Genomic DNA, 24383 nt, shown 5'->3' with positions numbered 1-24383 from the left:
CCATGTCCTTATAGTTGGGGTAGAATGTCTGATCAATGACAGGGAATTTGTCAGCACCCAGCCTCTTTTGATTGTTGATCAACTGGGAAAACTGCAAATAAGAAGGAGAATAGGACAAAAGACACACAATTTATTTAGCATTTATCATACACTTCCATTGAAATTAACATTTTTCATGGTTTAATGGTTTAATTTTAAATGCATGTGTATGTGTGTGTGTGTATAATATATATAATACATATATATATTTATAAATATATACAGTTATATACAGTATACAGTATATTCCACATTATTAAAAAACAAAGATTTTCATAAATACTGCTACTACTACTACTAATAAAAATATATTTATAATAAATATTTTTTATTTCATACATATTCTTTATTTTTCAATATAGTACATTTTTGTTGTTAGCAATTTTCCTGACAATTACACATCAACAGCCTTGTTTAAAGGAAAACTAAACTTTTGGGGGGAAAATCATCCACAATCATCATCCACAAAATATATATCCGTATACAGTGTGAGACACAAACGCACCGGTTTTAGAACAGTCCAATTTCTCTCTAAAAAAATGACATTTTTAAGTCTTATGATGGTCTATCTTGCTTATTAATTCCAGTTTTTCTCCAGTATAATGATGTTCGACTGATGTTCACGAGGGTATAGTACTACAGTGTGTTCCGAACATGGTTTCAATCCAGACAAACGAGTTAGTAGTACTCCAGAACTTGGAAGAACTGGAGTGGTACCAACTGCCAAGGCTTAATCAACCTCCATTTGTGCTGAAGAGCTTGTTGACCTATATTGTGGTCCCTGAAACACATCATTTTTTCAGTTTTGGGCAAACCTACCTTTTTTTTAACCTCTTGTACCTTTTTAAGCTATTTATTAGACTTGGACAACTTGAATTTGAATAAATAGCTGGTTTTTCTCTTTTCTCTTGTGTTGTAAAAATACCTGTATAAAAGATTAGCGAAGAATGCACATAACGGGCCTTCTGAACAAACCCTCCAAAAAACGTAAACAACACTCATTTTACATAATGTCACCTGTATATTAACCAAGTTACAGCAACTATTAACACAGCAAAGAACTACTTTACTGCTGTAGTTACACCTCGCCACACCTCACCGGCTAGCTACTCGATGGTTTGCAGCTAGCATCACCACACGCTCGCTCACAGCGCATCAGTGCCTTGCTCACAATGCCTCAGGCCACTACCAAGGAGTAAGGCTACATATTGGAACTGCTGCTGTGTTTTGGTTTTGAGTTTGAGAAATTAATGCACCCAGGAAGGAAGTTCCGGTAATAATAAAATAACAATGGCTGAATACTGTAAGTATTACATGTTATCATGGATGTACCTGTTACTACATGGTCACAGCAAGTACATAAAAAAATTTGGAGGTGTTTTAATAGTCAGCTTTGTAGGCGGAATAGGTGTTTCCCATTACATGCATTAATTAGCGGCCTAGTTTTAGCTGTTTTTATATCTTTAGAATGCACAGAAAAGACAAAAATGTGTATTCATGTCATTTTCCTTTAATTTGCGGCCTCGCCTCGATTTGCCTGAATGTAGTCAAATGAAACTCAGTTTCTCTACCTGTTATATATCTTGTATTAATCGCTGCCACCGCCCGTTTAGGCAGCAAGTTAGTTGGGCCTGAAGTGATGGTGCCCTCTGGTGGTTGCCAGTAAAGTTTAAAGTTTCATTACTTCAAGACAAAGTCATTGGAAAACATAATCTAATCAACAAGCAGTTGATGTTTGCTAAATACAAGGATGAAGAGTCTTGAACCAGTCATGATGTGCTATACATATCACTATATTGACACTTACTACGGTACCCATTATGTCATTGTATGGTCATATGCCATTATTAAAAAAAAACAAAAAAAAAAACCTTGAACTATATTAGGAAAGCAGGAAGTGAACAAATGTAACAGTTATTGAATGTAAAAGTACCAGATGGAGGGGTAGGATTTAATAAGCTTTGCTTCTTCCTACTCCTTTTGGACATGTGGAACTGTGAACTGATTATGTGATGCATTCAATTGTAATCTGATGTATGTTCAAATGAAATAAAACCATTACCATTACCATATAAACCTTCAACAGAAGTTGGGTGAATTGATTTATGACGGCCATACTGCATGTTTTTAGGTCAATGCTCGAATTGACTCTGCAAAAAAGCAAAAAAAAAAAGTTGTTGTTGTTGTACTCACAGCCCAAGGTTTGTCGCAGAGATTGTAGATGGAGTCCAGCGAGTTGACAGAAGGGATGCCGGCATACTGCAGACCGATGATTAAGTTCCTAAAGTCTTCGTTCTGAGCCATGCTGAAGGCGTGTTGGCGTACCAACACAAAGTCTGGCCTGAAGGACCTGGTGGATGAAGCCATTGGAATATTTAAGAACATATTAAAGCCAAGTACAGAATTAAATAGTAAAAATGACAGTTAAGCTCAGTGGCAGACTGATGGAGACCTTACTGTTTATCTATTCATCTCCATAGGGAAAAAGGAATGTGAGAGAAGAACAAAAGAAGAGATGCAGGGAGGCAAAAAAAAAAAAAAAACACCTAAGAAGTCTTGCTCAATGTGGCCACCAGCAAAAGCAGCAGCAAATTGTGCACTGAGAATACTAATCAGACAATCCGAGGAACCTGAAGAGCTGGAGTAGCGAGCACACTGCAATTAATGGGACAGTAATCTCTTCATTACTCAGTAGAATGAAAGATCAACCTACATTTTAATCACATTCAAGGTCATCCTAACTTGCTTTGACTCGTTGTTATGGGTTTTGGCAACCACGCGGTAAGGAGATTAGCACATTTTTCAGTGAAAAAAAACATCCAAGAGAAGCAATGTGGTGTACAATATAAACACAATATGCTCTGGGATGTTGGTTGACTTCCAAGTTGTTGTAATTTAAATGCAACTGTGCCCATGGGAAATTATATTTGAAGTTTTATAGCCATACAAGTGTAAATGTAAGTTAAATCCACACTTATCAGCAACTCCCTTTTATCCTGGGAAACTCCTGTATTTTGCCCTTATTTCCTGGTGCACTTCTGTTGTCCTGTTGTATTTTTCCAGTATTTTAGCTTTGGATTAATAAACAAAAAACCGTCTCCAGTATTGGCGGAGCAGCTCAGCAACCATCAACAATGTCGGTGAAGCACACATAGAAGTAGGATTTGTTCATTCATTAATTTTCTACCGCTTATCCTCACAAGGGTCTCAGGGGTGCTGGAGCCTATCTCAGCTGTCTTTGGGCGAGAGGCGGGGTACTGGTCGCCAGCCAATCACAGGGCACATATAGACAAACAACCATTCACACTCACATTCATACCTATGGACAATTTGGAGTCGCCAATAAACCTAGCATGTTTTTGGAATGTGGGAGGAAACCGGAGTACCTGGAGAAAACCCACACATGCACGGGGAGAACATGCAAACTCCACACAGAGATGGCCGATGGTGGGATTGAACTCCGGTCTCCTAGCTGTGCGGTCTGCGCGCTAACCACTCGACTGCCATGCAACCAAAGTGGGATTTGTTATGAATAAATTCAATTCATTTTCATCGTTGGAGCATAGAAAAATTGTCTATGACTTTTGAACGTTATTAGAGCTCTGTAGACATGACATAACACCCCTATAGTCACTTTTACACTGTTATTGTTCTTTTCTTTCTTCTTTACACCACAGTGTGCAAGCTATGCAGGCGCATAAGAGACCACCGCTAGCATAGCATGTTAATGAGCTAACTAGATAACCTGTCGTATACCCCGCATGCACGGGGAGAACATGCAAACTCCACACAATGATGGCCGAGGGTGGAATTGAACCCTATGAGGTCTGCGCTAACCACTCGACCGCAGTGCAGCCGCAATTCCAACTGTATATGTAAAATATTTTTTATGACACTCTTATTTTGTCTACACAGTTAGACAAAGGGCAGACAGCGCTTTTATTTTGAAGGCCGAAAGACGAGCTGGGTGCAAGAATAAATGTGCTTTTAATTTTTTTTCCCCACTCAAAACCTGCATGTCATCAATGGGCATTGTAAAAAAAAAACAAACTGTGAACTCCATTAAAGGTTCATTACTTCAAGACAAAGTCACACAACACACACACAACCACAGGAGCATGCTAAACTAAGCTAATCCCAACTACAACTTTCGCCGGTGTTTATTGCAATTTCAACATGTTTAGTTTGGGAGTTTGGGAATGAGATACAGTGCGCCGTGGCACGCAGTCGCAGGAAAAACACATCAACTTCCTGTTTTGAAATTATCATTTGCAAATACAAGACAGTGTCAGCATCTCAAAAAAAGACAGGGATCGGGACAACCGCTGGCATTCTCTAAACCGGTGGATGTGTTTGTGCCATCTCCTATCATCTGCTTCTAAAAATGTCCCAATTGTCAATCAACGAGCTGTTTTTGCCGCAACACAACTGTGCAGGATGTTCGCCAACCTCGCTCAACAACAACCACTCTACTGTGACCATGTGACCACGCCCAAGAAAAACACCCACTACTTCATCCAAAAATATACCAACAGTACATCCTTTACACTGATGTTATCTTTAGTGAGAAATCGACTCATACCCGTTAGGAGAATCATTCAATTTGACTGCCACTGATGTGCAGGCCTGGAAATAATCATCTGTTTCCAGTAAAGCCTCCCCTGATTGCTTTCAAGCTCTTCTCCCTATTGAATGTTTGCATATGTATGCGCATACCAAGCAGTGATGAAACATAATTACAGTCCAATGTAATGTTGCTTATCATGCCGGTGCTGCTGTGCAGTGGGATTCGAACACATATTTCCTTTCATACATACTATTTGTAATTTAATGAGGTAATGCTTGGCTCCCCTCCTTCAGACAAATGCTGCTTGTCGTCATGATTTGATGGGAGCGCTTTGCGTGTGTAAGTACTAACCTGACCGCTTTGGCCCCGCCCTTGATGACCTGCATGTCCACGCTGCAAGTTCCATTTGAATGTGAAATGAGGTTGATGTCTGAGAATTCAGCCTAGCAGGAAAATGGAGAGAGAAAACACAAAGGGATCAAACATTCATTTATTCATTCATTTTCAACTGCTTTTCGTCACGACTTTGGACTGGTCATCAGCCAATCACAGGGCACATATAGACAAACAACCATTCACACTCACATTCATACCTATGGACAATTTGGAGTCGCCAATTAACCTAGCATGTTTTTGGAATGTGGGAGGAATCCGGAGTACCCGGAGAAAACCTGCACATGCACAAGAAGAACATGCAAACAGAAATGGCAGAGGGTGGAATTGAACCCTGGTCTCCTAGCTGTGAGGTCTGCGCGCTAACCACTCGACTGCCGTGCAGCCCAGGGATTAAACAAATCAACATTCATTCATTCATTTTCTACCGCTTCTCCACACAAGGGTCACGGGGGGTGCTGGAGTCTATCCCAGCTGTCTTCGGGCGAGAGGCGGGGTACACCTTGGACTGGTCACCAGCCAATCACAGGGCACATATAGACAAACAACCATTCACACTCACATTCATACCTATGGACAATTTGGAGTCGCCAATTAGCCTAGCCTGTGATTGGCTGGTGACCAGTCCAGGGTGTACCCCGCCTTATGCCCAAAGACAACTGGGATAGGCTCCAGCACCCCTGCGACCCTCGTGAGGAAAAAGCGGTAGAAAATGAATGAATTAGCCTAGCATGTTTTTTGGAATCCCCGGAGAAAACCCAAGCATGCAAGGGAAGAACATGCAAACTCCACACAGAGATGGCCGAGGATGGAATTGAACACGGGTCTGTTAGCTGCGAGGTCGGCGAACTAACCACTCATCCGCCGTGCAGCCCAATATGAATTATATAAAAAAGAAAAACAACAATGGGGTAGACAAAATACGGACTGTGGGTTGCTTCTATAATGTGAAATATGGAACTTTGTGTAATTATTTGGACATTTTTTTATTGTAAAGGAAAAAAAAACATACAAAATGTCCTGGAAAGTGTTGATGTTTATATTTTTAAAAATAAAATCAATTATTATTATGAAACCAATGCAATACCTGCTCCACTTTGACGTCATACTCCCCGAAAACCTTCTTTCCCCGAAATACTTTGGCCCTGAAAGAGGAATAAAAGAGACATTTATTAGGATTAATATACCCAGAAAGTTGTCAACACTGCTCTCTAGTGGATGTCACGCTCCCAGTCAACTGAGCAAGAGAACAAAAATGGTCCCCTTCCTATTTATACGGTACATTTGATGGGCAAACGTCACATATGAAATGTCATGATGCGGTCTGAATGATGAATGTGCTCACTAACGGCGCCATTCCAAGCGCATTTCCTGCATCTTTGGCAGCCGCTTGGTTGAAGATGGATGTACAAACAGATTACAAGTGAATACGCTGGCAGGTCGATGCCAAGCAAGGATGATGATGCTGGATGCTGTTGCTACTGCTCGGGATGTTTTATTCTACACATTGCTCTAAATGGATCGCAGATGGCTTTCATTATAGGCATCAGGAGCCAACACGCCGAGGCTAAAAAAAGCAACCATGAGCCCAGAACTAGTTGGTTGGGAGGTCCCCCCCACCCCCCACACACACTCCTACTTCTCCATGTTGGTGTTTATTCTTGCACCTGATGCAGTGGAGTGGCCTCATTACGATGCAAAAGTCTTTTCTTGCATGTTATAAATATCGCTTACTTGAGGCTAAGCATGCAGCCTTGCCAGATAAAAAAATGGAAGAAATCAAGTGAATGCGCAATCATGACTGCTCATTAAAATGTATTTATAATGCCTTCAATATAACCGCATAGGATCTTGCCTGGAGGCATCTGCCTTGTGAGTTTGCTTCATTAGGGTGATGCCATCTGTCACACAGACGCCATTGGAGGAGGGTTTATGTCTTGTTATGACTTATAAGACATCAATAAACACACGTGACACATGGAATTCCAAAAAGGTGTCCACATGTTTGTTATTGATTCAATTGTACGTTGTGTCCCACAGGGCTCTATACTTGATTGTTTGTTTCTGCACAGTGGATTTATGCAAATTCGTGAATTAGCATTTATGACCCTGCAAATTTGCTGATTTTTTGGACAAAAATGTATTGTTTTTCTACAAAAAGAGAAGCAAAAGTTTAATTACAGAAGCACTATCTAGCACTAGCTTGACTAGCACGTTGACTCATTCATCAATCTTACAGGAATCTTACATTATTGTTCATTAGTGCTGAGTACCTTTTTTCACCATTTGCTAGGTAACCCTCAGAAAAGGTGGGGTTTTATTTTTTATTTATGTGATATTAGGTGGCCGCATGGTGGACAAGTGGTCCAGTCAGGCTCTGTGTGAAGTGGGTTTTCTCCAGGTACTCCGATTTCCTCCCACATTCCAAACACATGCTAGGTTAATTGGTTAATTAATCTTTATCTCTTCATTTTCTACCGCTTTTCCTCACAAGGTCGCGGGGGTGCTGGAGCCTATCCCAGCTGTCTTTGGGCGAGAGGCGGGGTACACCCTGGACTGAGCCACATGTACTAAACTTGGGCTGCACGACGGTCGAGTGGTTAGCGCGCAAACCTCACAGCTAGGAGACCAGGGTTCAATTCCACCCTTGGCCACCTCTGTGCGGAGTTTGCATGTTCTCCCCCGTGTTTTCTCCGGGTACTCCGGTTTCCTCCCACATTCCAAAAACATGCTAGGTTAATTGACGAATGTGAGTGTAAATGGTTGTTTGTCTATATGTGCCCTGTGATTGGCTGGCGACAGTCCAGGGTGTGATATTGGGAAGAAGTACACAGTATCAATCCCCACTGCACTAAGTTTGGTAGGTAAAGGCTAGACTGCATTGTATATGTTTACATAGAAAACACAGGACTGCATCGCGAGGTTGTTACACTTCCTGTACCTCCCTCAATGTATTCAACATGGGAACGAATGTACCATACCAAAAATAAAATCTGATTATAAATATATGTAATTTTACACCTTTAGTCATTATCACAGCACCTTAGCGAGGAGCTGCAGAATATATACAGTACAGTAACTTCATCATATAGGGATGTGCTTGCCTCAGTGCTCGGCTTAATTCTATGGGTAAGCTCTGTCTACTTCATTTTCCGGATCATTGGATGCAACCCCCACTTTCATTATTGATCGCTGGAGTCCAAGAGTCTGAGACAGCCATCCGGTGAAACGAGGAGGGGGGTTTAAACGAGACAAATCAATAAAGGATAAAGAAACTTTTCAAATATGTCATTGGGTTAGGGACATTATAACTGATTGTGTGGAATTAATTGTCAGTTGTGATTTGAAGCAAAATGTATGCAGTACTTGGGTTCAACCAGTAGAAGCACTGATTTTTCATTGTCAAGGAGTTTGCTGTCTAATGAAGGCAAACCTGACATCAATACGGGACGCTGAGCTCCATCCACTCGTACATCGTGTATTATTCTGCTCAATACAACACTGCCATGGAAACAGGAGGTCAGAACATTCAGAAAAAAACTCAGGGTAGTCTGTAAAACATAATAGGTTTTAATATTGTGAGGATGATCATCCTCATGATGGTCATTTAAAACAAGTATAGTGGAATGTAAAAAATCTAGCGCTACAATTTTGCGTGCATCCACGGGTTAGCGTACCATATGGGGCGTGCCTTATTGTGTTGTTAATACACTATTTGAGTCCAATTGTGGTTTTGTGTATATTTGAATCACACAATAACCAACTAGCTAGCTAAAAAAAAAACGGAATTTATGAACCTATGCGAGAAAAGGGAAACGGTGGATCCTGTTTTACGCCATTTGCGGCAATATAAGGGCAGGGATCTACTGTATTGCCCCACAGCAACTTCCCAGGGTCACCTCTTGATTGTCTTGACAAGTGTTGAAACATCGTCCCAAAGACCCAGGGTTCTGATTGCCTGCACCAGGCTGAACACGCTTGGCATATCAAGCCTCAAATCAGTAGTATTGGCTCTCGCCAGCCTCCCTGGGGTGAGGATGTCGCTTGAATAATTCAGCGGCAGCGTGGAGTGGCTCGCAACACCTACAGGTATATTTTTGGCACTACCTGCAGGAAGGCAAGTATTCCAAAAGACGGCATCTCTCTCGTGCATGGATGTGTCACGACTAAAGCATGTATAGCGGTCGTATTGATATTTTGCAACGTGGGAGGATGACAGTTGTTCTTTTTGATGAGCCATTGCTGTAATTGCATAACAGAAATATATCAGAAATGTTCTCTACTGATTGACAAAAGATATGATTGTGAGCTTGTCTATGCGGTATTATAACATTATGGTGATAAATGATGGCAGACAGGACAGGCAATGCCCTCCTGTGCCCCCACTGATGGTAGATTTAGCTTCAGTGAAGAAATAAAAGCTTGCTTAGGGAACATCTTGAAGCTACCGACTGTCTTGAGGGTTTTCTCTTGCAGATAAATGAGAGCTCCTGAATTGTGTGTGTGTGCTTTTGAGGAGAGCAATTAGGAAAGGAATGCCTCTGCCATTTCTGTGTGGAGTTTGCATGTTCTCCCTGTGCATGCGTGCGTTTTCCCACATTCCAAAAACATGCTAGGTTAATTGGCGACTCCAAATTGTCCATAGGTACACTCTAAAAATAAATGTTTAGCCTCAACAAAAAAAATCAACGCAACAGTTTCCATTAGTCTTTCTTAGTTATGACTACTTAATTTGAAATTGCTTTGAACCAACAAACAATATTGCATTGCACAAATTAGCTTTTCCTCTTCACTCAAAGCTTATTTTAAGTAATGCTTACTGAATAATTGTTGTCATAGGGACGAGTTTTTAAGTTCGTAACTCAAAGAAATATGTTAAGTCAACTGACTTAATCATTTCATTCAAAGTAGTTAAATTTGTTGTCTACTTAATTATAACAATGCACACAGCTTTTTAAGTAGCAGTAACTTAATACATATATATATATATATGTGTGTGTGTGAGTGTGTGTGTGTGTATTATGTTACCAAGCTAATTTTATTATGTCATGGCAACTTGAATTTTGTTTTAAGCTTACCAACAATAAAATTTGAGTGTATATGACATGCTAAATTAAGTTCATGTAATAGCCAACATTATTATTTGAACATAACTTAAAAAATAAAGTTAGCAACTTAGAAAGTTTATCTAAATCAATCAATTACATTTTTTACATTGCATTTATGTGTTAAAGCAAGTGGTGTCAACAGATACTCTGAATTACTTTTTAGAGTGTATGAACGTGAGTGTGAATGGTTGTTTGTCTATATGTGCCCTGTTATTGGCTGGCGACCAGTCCAGGGTGTACGCCGCCTCTCGCCCAAAGACAGCTGGGATAGGCTCCAGCACCCCCTTGCGACCCTTGTGAGGATAAGTGGTAGAAAATTAATGAATGAATGCTAATTTGTTCATCTTGTCCCTGTCACTTGACAGCTTAGTTTTCATTGTTACATTTTTCCAATCTCTCCTTTATCTTATTCTGTTTTCCGCCCACATCCGCTACCTTGTGCCTTCTCTTGCATACTCTTCTCATAATTTGCTGAGATGAGAGCGAGACAAATTAAAACGTGCTTGCTGATATGCATTTGAAATATGGGGATTTGATGGCCTAATCATTGTAAATGTCTGTAATATATTTTCTTTAGGCTTGATATGTAACCACAATGGCAGTTTTCAGGAGGTATAGTCTGACCCCCCCCCACACACACACACACACACATTGATGAAACTCAAAAGCTTGGTAAAGGTCAGAGGCCCTTCCTAGCCTGTCAAAATTTTAAATCATCAATAATTGAATCCGCCTTGAAGAAATGGATTAATGCAAAAGACTTGAGTATTTAGCATTTTTAGACTCCATTCATCAAGTTTAGTACATTCATTCATTCATTCATTCATTTTCTACCGCTTTTCCTCACGAGGGTCGCGGGCAAGAGGCGGGGTACACCCTGGACTGGTCACCAGCCAATCACAGCACATATAGACAAACAACCATTCACACTCACATCCATACCTATGGACAATTTGGAGTTGCCAATTAACCTTTTTTGGAATGTGGGAGGAAAACCGGAGCACCCGGAGAAAACCCACACATGCACGGGGAGAACATGCAAATTCCACACAGAGATGGCCGAGGGTGGAATTGAACCCTGGTCTCCTAGCTGTGAGGTCTGCGCGCTAACCACTCATCCCAAGTTTAGTACATGTGGCTCAAATTTGGTAGCAATTGTACACATTTCCTCTAAGACAAGTGGAGTTTTGTGAGACACCTCCGGAAATGACTAAAATTATTCGTAAAACGGACGATTGAAAACAAAATGGCCAATCCGCTGTATGTTTTCCAGCCTGTGTTCTTGAGTCTGAATTTCCAGTCGTTGGAGATTCATGTCGTGCAAAACAATCCTGGGAGACGGTTCAGGCTTTTTCAATGATTATTACATTTCTACCACCAATATCCTGACTGGACCATTAATTCACACTGGAAATGAGAGGCACAACTCATGAGTGGCCGAAAGCTCAGTCTCTCAGCGCGGGATTTGTTCTGTTTCATCATTGCAGTAAGAGTGCAATGATTCATCTTTCAGCAAGGTGATTCTAAGGTTAGAGCATGGACATTTTTTGCTAACAGTCTCACTGAATTCCATCCATATGAGATGTCAAGTAAAATATTGCATTATAAAGATTGCTTCCTGCATTTCACCTTGTCCATTAAGCAGTCAAAATGAGACTAGACTAACATAGAAGACTAGAATAGCACTCAGTCGATACACCAGGATTAGTAGCCATTTCCTCAAAGACAGCTGGAATAGGCTCCAGCATACCCCCGACCCTAGTGAGGATTAGTGGCATAGAAAAAACATTCATCCAACCATTTTCCTCATGAGGGTTACGGGGGATGCTGGAGCCCAGCTGACTCTGGGTGAGAGGCGGGGTACACCCTGGACTGGTTGCCAGCCAATCACAGGGCACATGTAGACAAACAACCATTCACACTCACATTCATACCTATGGACAATTTGGAGTCGCCAATTAACCTAGCATGTTTTTGAAATCTTAGCGGAAACCGGAGTTCCCGGAGAAAACGCACACATGCACGGGGAGAACATGCAAACATGCAAACTCCACACAGAGATGGCCGAGGGTGGAATTGAACTCGGGTCTTTTCGGGTCACCATGCAGCCTGCATAGAAAAACGATTATTGTTTATTTAAAGGGGAACTTTTCCACTTTTCTGAGCTATAACTGTAGTTAGAATGTTGTATTCTGGTGTTAAACCATGCTAAAGTTTCAGATAATGAGGTTTGCGCATTTGGAAGTGAGCCATGAAAGAAGTTGGGAATGACGCAAAACGCTCGGTTTCAAAAGGCGTGGTAAAACTGCTACTTTGTGATGTCACAGAGGGGTGGACTTCCTTGTATGGTTTATAGCTAGGAAGCACTTTGGGCATGTGACCAATCACAGTGGAGTGGGCATGCCCTGAGGTGGAAGAAAATAGACCGTTTGGGCAGGAAGCACAAATCAAAGAAAATACGGCCGGAATAGGTGCAGATTCTGGAAAATCTAAACAGTTTTCTGTGCAAGGCAGCGGACGGCAATGTGTCTGTACTGCAACAAACAAACTAGTTCAAGCGCAGACGCAGCACAATAATGCAGTATGTGCCACATGTGGGGCGGATGCATAGAGTCTGTGCCTGTAAGCCACACTTACGAAGAATAAAATCACATATCAGTTAACTTTTCATGCTTCATTATGTTTCACAAGCAGCAGTGCACCAAAGAAAAGGAAAGCCATCATCAAGGAAGTTACATTGAGGCTTTAACAGCTCATTCAAATTTATATTAATATCTTTTGTTTTTTCGGCTTAAAACTGCACCAGACATGCTCTCTTCTATTGTGGAGTTGCATCATCGCCTTTTTGTGCCTCTTAAAAACATAAAAGTAAGGACTGTTTAATTCTTGTATTGAATATTTTCATTTATGTATTTCATACGTCATTCATGTGTTGTGTACAGTGTGAGTAACTGAGGTATTAGTTACGACTTACACTAAAACGTGACTTACATCACAGTTCCATTTCTCTGAGTGCATTCTGGTTAGCAGGCTACCACCATGATTGTTTACAAAACCCTCATCACATCCTCTATTGCACTGCATCGTACATGCGCTGTTACATCCATCATCCATCATCACCCACATGCAATTGTCCTGACAGGGTTTGTAGTGCGGCGTTAAAATGTGCTTTTATATGAAAAGGTGTAAAGACCAGAGGACATAGACAAGGACACAAAAAGTGCTGCACCAACAGTTGGCACAGCACTCTAGTGAAAGCAATATTAGGTAAGTGCAGCCAGCTGGTGAAAGACGGCATAGTGGGGGGTGTATGGTATGTTACAGAGGGACGCTTTAAAGCATTTCAGCAAGCTACATCTTACAGCAAAATCCCGGACTGTGCATAGCTCCAATTAGCTAACACATGAGGATAGCTGATGAGCACAGTAGTAGCAGACTAAGCCATTATGGCTATAATCTGTCTCTGGAGGGAGTACTTTAATTGCACATGTGAGGAGGGTAGACATTTTAAATAACGGTGGATTGTGCCAACAAGTGGCAAGGAGTGAGCATAACCTCCGAGTGACACGCCGAGGTTCAGTATGTTCTTGTTTTCGGCAGCATAGATGCGACTTCTGTTATTATTTGTGTTCTTTCTGGTAGAAAATGGAGCAATCTGGAAAAGTAGCAGTTGCAGGATTAATATATCATACAGCAGGACAGGATGCCAGCTCAGCATAATGAACAGCTGTGGACAGGCCAGTGATGGTAGTCGTTTGTGAGAAAGTAGCAAGGTTCTATCCATAGATGACAATCCAGTCCTGTCGTGGCTTCAGTCATAATGTTTTTTCAAACATACTGTATATAAATACTATACATACTGTAAATACTTTGATATGGCCTAAAAAAGCATAAAATTTATAAATAAATGGATAAATAAATGACTGAAACAAACTAAAATACAAATACAAAGCAAAGACGCATTCTAATTGTAAATGTAGTATTCTATATTAGTCACAAGGTGTCTGCAATTGTTCGGTGAAACAAGCACCAACCTATATCACGATTCATTTATTACAGGTTTAAATTATCTCACAACAAGCACAATGAATAATAACAACATATTATTATGATTACTAAAATAATCATTATAGTAAGAAGACCAGGGTTCAATTCCACCCTCGGCCATTTCTGTGTGGAGTTTGCATGTTCTCCCCGTGCATGCGTGGGTTTTCTCCAGGTACTCCGGTTTCCTCCCACATTCCAAAAACATGCTAGGTTAATTGGTGACTCCAAATTGTCCATAGGTATGAATGTGAGTGTGAATGGTTGTTTGTCTATATGTGCCCTGTGATTGGCTGGCGACCAGTCCAGGGTGTACCCCACCTCTCGGCTGAAAAACAGCTGAGGTAGGCTCCAATGAATACCTCCGACCCTAGTGCGGAAAAGCGCCATAGAAAATGTATTATTATTTATTTAAAGGGGACCTATTATACTTTCTCAATTTTTTTGTGTTAAACGATGCCAAAGTTTCAGATAATGAGGTTTGTGCATTTGGAAGTGAGCCCTGAAAGACGTTTGGGATGGCTCAAAAAGCTCATTTTCAAAAGGCGTAGTAAAACTGCCCCTTTGTGATGTCACAGAGTGGTGGACTTCCTTATATGGTTCATGGTTAGGAAGCAGTTTGGGCTGTGACCAATCACAGCGGCGTGGGCATGCCCTGAGGGAGGCTGTCGGTAGAATAAATTAAAACAGACTGTTTTGGCAGGAAGCACAAATTAAAGAACATACAGCTGGAATAGGTGCAGATTCTGGAAAATCTAAAAAGTTTTTTTTCCGGGTTATTGTTTGTAGCTGCTCTATAGGAGTCCACAACTCAATACAAAGGACAACTGTGAATGTAGCTTCCAACTCTGACTTTTAAGTTTGACGAACCCGTCACAGTTTTGCTATCAACCCAGCTGAGGTCACTTATGCTGTGACTGATTCCTGAACGCAATTTACAAGAGTAGCAAAGCTAACCGTCCTGTATGTCCTAAAACAGAATGTGATGGAGTGATGGATTACAGATATTACATCCAATCCATGATGGTGAGATAATCCCGTCAAAAAGACAAAATCACCATAATTGCTTTAGAAATCCGTCTAGGACTGACTCTTCCAGAATATTTGGAGTGATTTGGAATGAAAATATACCTTCCTAAAAACACAAGAGAATGGGGTCTTTATGTTTATTATTAAGATTAATATAAACAAACTGATTTATTCGCTGGTAGAAATGATTATTTTTAAAACAAACAAACAGCAAACAGGGTAGCCATCACATATCACTGTGACACTTTTATAGCTTGTTCTCCGAGTTGCTAATTAGCTGAACAGATGACTCTACCTCCCATGACTAACTCCCAAAATGTCCAACAGAGAGTGTGAGTGGAAGATGAGAAGAGAAGGGAAGAAGAGATGCTAACAGTGAGGGACACGTGTTTTTGTCTTCTATTGATATCAAAATGTTGCCCAATGAATTTGTATTGTGTGTTGTTAACCTTAAAGAGGATGTCTATGAAGGTCCGTCTGATTTCTAATGTAGAACATGCAATTGAGTCGCAATTGAATATGGTGCGGGTCAAGACTGATGAAGACACTCAGCCATTCAGAGGTGGACTTGCTGGTGTGTTTTGGATCATTGTCCTGATTTCGAACCCAAGTTGGTTTTAGCTTGAGGTCACAAACAGATGGCTGAATATTCTCCTTCAGGATTTTTTGGTAGACAGCCGAATTCATGGTTCCATTTATGGCAGCAAGTTTTCCAGGTCGTGAATCAGCAAAACAGACCCAGACCATCACACTACCACCACCATATTTTACTGTTCTGTTTCTGAAATGTGGAAAGTGTTTCAAAAGTCATGGGCATGGCTGCATGGCTCAACAGACCCAGACCATCATACCACCACCACCATATTTTACTGTTCTGTTTCTGAAATCTGGAAAGTGTTTCAAAAGTCATGGGCATGGCTGCATGGCTCAACAGACCCAGACCATCATACCACCACCACCATATTTTACTGTTCTGTTTCTGAAATGTGGAAAGTGTTTCAAAAGTCATGGGCATGGCTGCATGGCTCAACAGACCCAGACCATCACACTACCACCACCATATTTTACTGTTCTGTTTCTGAAATGTGGTAAGTGTTTCAAAAGCCATGGGCATGGCCGCATGGCTCAATATAAATGTGACGAGTGATACTCATGTACATTATACTGTACATGTTGTGTATACATGTGTATTACAATATCTGTAATTAGTCAAAAGTAAGGATGACTGCAGTAGATCCCGGCTTTTCACTGGGTTTGTGAGTAATTGACGCTAAAAATAACTATTTTTGACACACTGCTCGCTCCACCCCCTATCCTAGTCTGATGTTTTCTAATTTCCGATCAACATTTTCCATAAAAGTGACAGTTGTAGTTATTACATTAGACTCAGCTGCAGAACCCACCCCTTCTTCTTCATCGTCTTCTTTGCAACACAATGCAGGTTTTAAACTTATTAAACACATGCCATGTCTAAAGTGGATAGGCACTCACCACTAATGAATGATTTGAGGCCAGATTGGTTGTTGAAGCCAGTGCATGCATAGCCAAAAAAGTATGGTGCATTCAAGGACTACTGAACATAGTGAGAAACGAGAAAACATTATCAGTGAAGCATGAAGAAGCATTAAATTCTGGGGTTAATCAACAGTGGTACATGTATGCTGTACATTTTACCGTAATTGACTGAGGGTGAATGAGATGTCCTTTTTTTGGGAAAAAAAAGGCCTGTTTTTGGACCACAAAAATAAAAAAATGGTGGTTAAATTATTTTTATATAAAAAAAATGCCTGTAAAGTTCAAGGAATAAAAGGTTTATGATGGTTTGAATGATTTAGATTAATTCTATTTGCATTATTATTAACATAACATTATACCATAACATTATTACAATGAATGTTGTATTTTAACGTATCTTTTACTCTGTTTACTTGTTTTTATTCAACAAAATTTTTCTGTAAAGTGTCTGAGTATTTTGAAAAGCGCTATACAAATAAATTGAAAATTTAAATTTATTTATAGAGCATAGAATTCTTTGTATCAGGAAGTTCGCTTTCAAACTGAGCTATACTGGACTGAAATATACATTATGTATACTGTGGCTTAAGCAAAACCTCTGCTAGTGTAATAAAGCATACTCAATTATATTCTTCTGCTATGTTAAAGTTAAGGAATTTATCCAACTCTTTCTATCACATCAGTTATTTCTTCACTGTATATCTCCCCTATGTTATTGTGTGTGTGCCATTCTATGGCTGAGTGCAGCATCCCCGAGGCGGTCATGTGCCATGCCGCTACGTCACACCATGCAGACACGTGTCGTAGCTCTTTCGCACTTACTTGTCAGCGCAAACCATTCTCTGTAGCCATGCCTCCCCTTTTATCCTTCCCATATCCTGCCCTCAACATTCCGTCTCTCTATCAGCATGTCTTTCTATACAGATCATGCCAATGAAAGTTGATTCTATTCGGATCATCCCAAATAAATTGGAGTCCTGTGATAAACACTACTTATATAAATAGATACATTTAAAGAGTGCAATTAAAAAGTTGGATATAAATGCATGTACACTGTGCAAACTGCAGCTCCTCAGCAAGCTGTAAACGATCAACGTGGGTGTTTGGGAGACGCTCAGGAGGGAGATTTTCTGGTCACGACTTGCAGGCAGTGCACATTCAAGGCATAAACACAAGCAAACGCACACAGCAATAAAGTGCCGTATTCTGTTTTAGTGAAAGTGCTTACCGATGTCACGTGATCTCCCCTCCCCTCGAGGTGGATGAAATGCAAACACGTGTTAAAAGTAGATAGAGGGGGGGGGGGCAGCGTGCGAAGCCACCTACGCTAGCATGGTACAGCTGCATGGAAACATACAGTAGCACTCCCAATTAGCATCAAGGGTTAAAAATGCCTTCATCTCTTTAGTGCAATGGAAATGATTTATGGAAATTGTTGTGCTGCAATGACAGCTATCAGAGTCCTGCTTCAATTACTTAAGCCGTGATTTATGTGGCCTGCAGCATGAATAAGAGTGCGTCAGACAACGGATGTCAAATTGAAAAACGGTGAAAAAAAAGGCAGCGGGACAACAAGAGAACAAGCAAAGAATATCTGAGCAATATTTCTTATACAGGGGGGTTAATATTAGATGTGCAAGTGCAATCACAATGTTAGCATCCTGTGTGATGCCAAGCTGAGTTAAGAGCAACGTGGCGGCCGTTTATCATCCTAAGTGAGCTTATTTGTGTCTGGCCAGTGTGCAATTTACACTGGCTTTATATTGATAAGCGTCATTATGAATGAGCTGCATGCCTGCGCCATTTGAATCACTGCGGTATTGACACAAAGAAGACAACGGCAATAAATGTGACTTATATACGTATCAGCCAGTTGCAGTTAGTGTGGGGAAGGTGGTCAATTTGCCAGTGAGGTGAAGGTAGCTGTGATGGAGCTGGGCCTTCAGTGGGGACGCAATCCACCTCTTATTCCCAACACTATCACGTCAACAATTATACAAACCAACTATACTATGCAAAAATGCACCACAACAACAACGCTTGGCATTACAGAATTAGGGATGAATATCATTACTGAAAGCAGTGCGGGATTTGAATTGTGTTGCGTTTACTGTGATTGTGTGCATGTTTAAGATGAATTAAACAGATAAACCAACAGTCATCACTTGTGGTGAGACAAGCCATGTTGTTTGGTCTAGAAACAGTGCCACTGAGGAAAAGACAGGAAGCGGAACTGGAGGTAGCAGAGATGAGGATTCTGAGGTTCTCATTGAGAGTGACCAGGATGGATAGGATCAGGAAGGAGTATATCAGAGGGACACTACATGTTAAAGTCCTTGGAGATAAAGTCAGAGAGGCCAGACTGAGATGGTTGGGACATGCCCAGAGGAGAGTTAGTGAATATATTGGTAGAAGGATGCTGCCAGGTAGGAGGCGTAGAGGAAGACCAAAGAGGGGGTTTATGGATGTAGTGAAGGAGGACATCAGGGTAGTTGATGTGAGAGAGACAGATGCAGAAGACGATTGCGATTGATTTGCAGTGGCGACCCCTGAAGGGAAAAGCCCAAAGAGAAAGAAGAAGCCAACAGTCGTCATGGTAACTTATACATAAAATATACATATAACCTCACTTATTTGGTCAAATAATGCAAACACAATAATGAACACTGTGTCAGAACAGAATCAATTAATCACAGCGCTGTTCATGTAATGATGTGTTCAAGTTCAAAACACAGCTCCAGTGCTAATAGTATTTAAGCGACATGAGCCAGCACTCCTGATTCTGAAGGCCCTGGGAAGATTACACTGACATGGCAACACCAAGCTGAAAAATGCAAATACAGTATTGAAAGCAGTGTAGCTGAGTGACGAACTTTTAGGAATAACTTCCAACACAATATCCTGGAACAAATATCACAATTTCAATTGTAAATTTAGGTCAGTGTTTAGGCCAGCAGTGAAGGCCTTGCTGGCCGAAACAGCATGAAAATATAACCCTGTAAAAACTGGATTGTTATTATTATTGCCGTGAAAATGCAGAGAAAAAACAATGAAAATGCTGCAATGTAATACCAGTGTGTTGTAAAACAAGACCCCGGAGAGTAGATACGGCAATAGTCAGTCGTGAGTAGCTCAGATTGGCTTTCTGATCTAATTTCCCTGATATATGAGAGCGTCTGGTTAGCTATACTGAAGAGAAAAAGCAAATTTGACAGAGGGTGTTTTTGTTCTGATGGTGGCTAGAAAAGAAAGATTTGAAGATGTTGTTGTGTGCAGAGTGCATCTCAACGTTCTTTTTCTCCAACGACTTCTCTGCACATCATCAAAGTTCTCCCATCTGACTCCTCTTGTCACCTCATTTTCGGTTTTCTCGCTCTTTGAATCCTATTCACAGCTGACGCCAACCCTATCAGCGTACCTTTGCTAATGTTGCAGCATCAAGGACAGAAGGTTGCATGGAAGACCTCACTTAGATTGCATCTCATTTATGCCTCAGATCAAAGCCAGAACCACAGAATTGATTTAGGAGGACCTCGGGCAACAGACCTAGATGTGATTAAGCAAGTGCATTATGAGAGTCAACAATACTGGGAGAAAATTAGGGCGGCATCTCAAAAATGATTTTTCCGAGATCTTGGACAATGACAATAATCATAAGCCAGACCATTAAAATTGCACACTGGAACACTACAGTTGTGGTTGTATAATCTGGAATCATAGAAAAATACACTTTGTATGCCATACAACACATGATGCATGCATAATGATATTTTTACACTTTTATGACAATTAAGAACACTATAGAAGTGTCATGAGCATAATAAGCCCCCTTTAACAACAAAACAAAAATGGAAAAATCAACAATAATTTAATAATAATAATAATAATAATAATAATAATAATAATAATAATAATAATAATAATAATAATAATAATAATAATAATAATAATTTTACAAGAACAAAGTCAACTACTAAGAGAAAAATAAAATCATTTCAGTAGCACAAAGTTGAAATGTTAAAGAAAAAAGGCATTCTTTTCTTTAAATGTGTGATATGACACACAAAAAACGAAGTTGCCATTTTTGGAAAATAAGGTTATGGAAAAAGTTATAATATCATGGGAATAAGTCAAAATATTCAGAGAATAAAGTCATAATTACAAGAAGAGAACTTGTAGGTAGAAAGTTCAAATAAAACAACAGTAGAAATTGAAAAATCAGCTGTAATTGTACAAGTAATAAGTAAAAAAATACAAAGTTGTATTCTAAAAGGATTAAATAGGGATGAGAGAGGACACCACTATCTGTATCTGTTTACTCATCTAAATGATCCGTATCCGTACTTGGGATGGGCGGGGCCTAAACCGGACATGGGGCTTAAATCTGTACATCAATCAATCAATCAAACTTTATTTGTAGAGCACTTTTCATACATAGAATGTAGCACAAAGTGCTTCACATGTTTAAAAAGAGAAAGACAACAACAAGACACATATACACACACACTCGCACACACACACACATAAGAAGTCTGTTTACATTATTTTACATCTGCAATTGACACAGACTGATCAGAAGTTGCAATATGTATTGTTTATTATGTGTGTCTCAAGTGGTCCTTGAGATTTTATTCTTTAGTAATTTTTAATGAGCTGTGTGAAGTTGGTGACTAATGCAAACTGGAAAAAAAAACACCTTCAGTGACTGATGCACGATCGTGCTCGCTGTCTTGTTAAAACCACCTTGTATTTTCTGAAACAAGTTTAAGATTGCAAGGTGCATACTGCAAAATATTGAGATGGGAGGAATATATTAGCTATCTTTTAGTCATTTTTAGCCATACATGAAGAATGCTTGATGCCGCACAAGTGCTGTGTGTGACTGGCCAATCAATATATGATGAGCATGACGAAATATACTCATATCCAGCATAAATGCATTATCCTTGACCGATACTTGTAAACAAGGATAAAAGTCATAATCTTAAGAGAAAATAAAATCAGAATATTATTATATAATTTTTAATTTTAGCTATTTTTTAAAAAAGTCTTAATAGAGAGAAACAAGCAAAACAAAATAAAGACAACAAAGACAACATTTTGGGAAAATTAGGTTGGGGAAAATATTACGGGAATAAAGTTATTACAAGAAGGATTGACAAAAAAAGTTGAAATATTTGAAAATTAAAAACACATGAGTACAAATGTGAAAAAAGAATAAAGACTGGAGTTCAGTTTATTAACAATTTACAATTGATTTCCATTGCATACATATTACTCCAAAACATGCATTTAAAATGGTGCCCGCGGCCAATAGCACTCAATCAAACATTTTCTACCACTTATCCTCACAAGGGTCGCGGGGGTGCTGGAGCCTATCCCAGCTGTCTTCAGGCGAGAGGCGGGGTACACCCTGGACTGGTCGCCAGCCAATCACAGGGCACATATAGACAAACAACCATTCACACTCACATTCATACCTATGGACAATTTGGAGTCGCCAATTAACCTAGCATGTTTTTGGAATGTGGGAGGAAACCGGAGTACCCGGAGAAAACCCACGCATGCACAGGGAGAATATGGAAATCGTACAGAGATGGCCGAGGGTGGAAGCCAATAAATACATTGAAAAGTGAACAGTTAATCAATGTGATTGGTATCGGCTGTTTTTAAATTCAACTGAACTAATGCTTAATTATACACATTGTTCCGTCTCTGTGAACATTACTTGCACTGCACTACTGGAGAGCAGATGAAATTACCTGGACTTAATGCAGCAAGGGAAATAACCTTATGGGTTTACAATGTGGACATTAAATTAGCAGAATGTGAGGGAAGGTAGCGGGGTAATATAACAAGTTATAGTGCACTCTCCACTGGGTAATTTTGACCCAGACGTGGACGTAGTGCTAATAACCAGCTGTGGCAATGCAGCACATATTTTAGCCCTGCCCTCTGAAATGCAGTCTAATTAGAGAGTCTCCTTAGCCACCAGGACAAAAGAATATCTACTGGTTTGGCTTTTGGTTAAGATGTTTTAATACAATATATTTAATATATTCAGTATGGCCGCCTCAACAGTAATATCATATTAAAATGCAAGTGTACGGGAAATAGAAACTGCCACATGAAGTCTGACTTTTGGAGGATTCCTGAGCATGGCCTGTTGCACTGCATGGATTTCATTTGCATAATATAGAGTCTGTTATTATGCAAATTTCAATGCATGGTGCCTACCCATCAATGGACCTGTGGAAGGCTAGACGAGAGCTAAGAAGGTTTGCTGCTTTAAATGTTCTAATACAGCCAAAGAAGTAACTTCAGGCTGGCTCCCAAAAGAAAGGAAAAAATAGAGTAACTATTTGCCAACTATTGTTCAAGCATTGGCTTGAGTACTCGGTTGTCATGGAGATTAGCTCCTGGCATTATAATCTCAAATGCTAAGAGTATGTGTTGAAATCAAATAAAGGCTGTGGATCATGACTGCATGATTATGAATTATTTAAATGATAGTGAATGGAACCATTCTACTACAACTACAAAAAGACAGAACTTTTTTGTAAATACTGTATTACGTTATCGCATATGCTTACAACACAAATAAGTAGCATTTGAATGAGGTGAGGTTCCCTGAAAAGTAGGGTTATATAAAACGATGCAAACGGATATCCTTTGCAGCCGGAAAAATTTGAGGGCTGATCTTACTATGTGGGGCTGCACGGCGATCAAGTGGTTAGCGCGCAGACCTCACAGCTAGGAGACCAGGGTTCAATCCTCCCCTCGGTGGGAGTTTGTGGAGTCCCTGTGCATGCGTGGGTTTTTTCCGGTTTCCTCCCACATTCCGAAAAACATGCTAGGTTAATTGCCGACTCCAAATTGTCCATAGGTATGAATGTGAGTGTGAATGTGCCCTGTGATTGGCTGGCCACCAGTCCAGAGTGTACCCCGCCTCTCACCCAAAGACAGCTGGGATAGGCTGGGCCTTGGGGAGGGGTGGCAAAGCAAGTTTACAAAAATTGACTGTCACAAACCGGTGTAGCGGGATGCTGACACGGGAGCCTAGTGCAGGAAAAAGTATTTTATTTTTACTCAAAAGCAAAAAGCAGACACAGAAAGCACGGGACATTTGGAATGCGCCAACACAGTTAGCTGCTACCAGCTGAACTAAATATAAGAAACACAAATTAGCACCAGGCGCGTGTAATAAGGAAGCTAAAGGCTGCGGAAAACAAGGAGGGACAAAACAGGAAGTGTAACAAAATATAGGCATCAAAACCAGAAACCATATCAACTAAGAAACAAACCAAATATCACACAAAAAGTCATGGAGGGCATGACGTGGACATCAGTCCCACACAGTCGATACCCTCCCTCAATCCGAAAAAACATTCACAATTGTGTTTTCAAGCTCTACTTACTGTAGAACCTTGTTAAGGGTAAATTTCTCAACTGTGCAGGTAGTGTAAAAAAAGCCCAAAAAAATCGTAATATTGATTCCTAAAACAAATTAAAGTAACAACCTGTCTGCGGCTATGTTTTCAAGTTTAGTGAAAAGAACGACTTGTTGCCATGGCAACACCAGCAGTTGTAATATACTGATTGGTGTGCTTTACAGTCTTTTTCGGTATCTGTATGCCTCACACATGGCAACTGGTTTATCTGCAGAGCGTCGCACAGAAACCCAAACG

The 24383-nt window shown here is 40.3% G+C and overlaps 1 protein-coding gene across 2 annotated transcripts in view; it reads right to left on the bottom strand.

The window, feature by feature from the left end:
• The window catches only part of syn2b (synapsin IIb), a 63989-nt gene that overhangs the window by 26229 nt on the left and 13377 nt on the right, over nucleotides 1–24383 (bottom strand). For both annotated transcript variants that reach the window (XM_058055549.2, XM_058055548.2), the window contains exons 2-5: nucleotides 6087–6144; nucleotides 4958–5049; nucleotides 2233–2389; nucleotides 2–91 (exon numbers count right to left, since the gene is read on the bottom strand). In XM_058055549.2, the coding sequence (XP_057911532.2) occupies nucleotides 2–91; nucleotides 2233–2389; nucleotides 4958–5049; nucleotides 6087–6144 (397 nt within the window). The remainder of the gene's footprint in view (nucleotide 1; nucleotides 92–2232; nucleotides 2390–4957; nucleotides 5050–6086; nucleotides 6145–24383) is intronic.

This window comes from Doryrhamphus excisus, linkage group LG18, assembly GCF_037039965.1.
Source record: "Doryrhamphus excisus strain RoL-2023G ecotype Guam linkage group LG18, RoL_Dexc_Guam_v1.1, whole genome shotgun sequence".
NCBI classification, from domain to species: domain Eukaryota; kingdom Metazoa; phylum Chordata; class Actinopteri; order Syngnathiformes; family Syngnathidae; genus Doryrhamphus; species Doryrhamphus excisus.
Note: the sequence above shows the minus strand (reverse complement) of the source record. Positions and strands in the feature narration are given on the sequence as shown.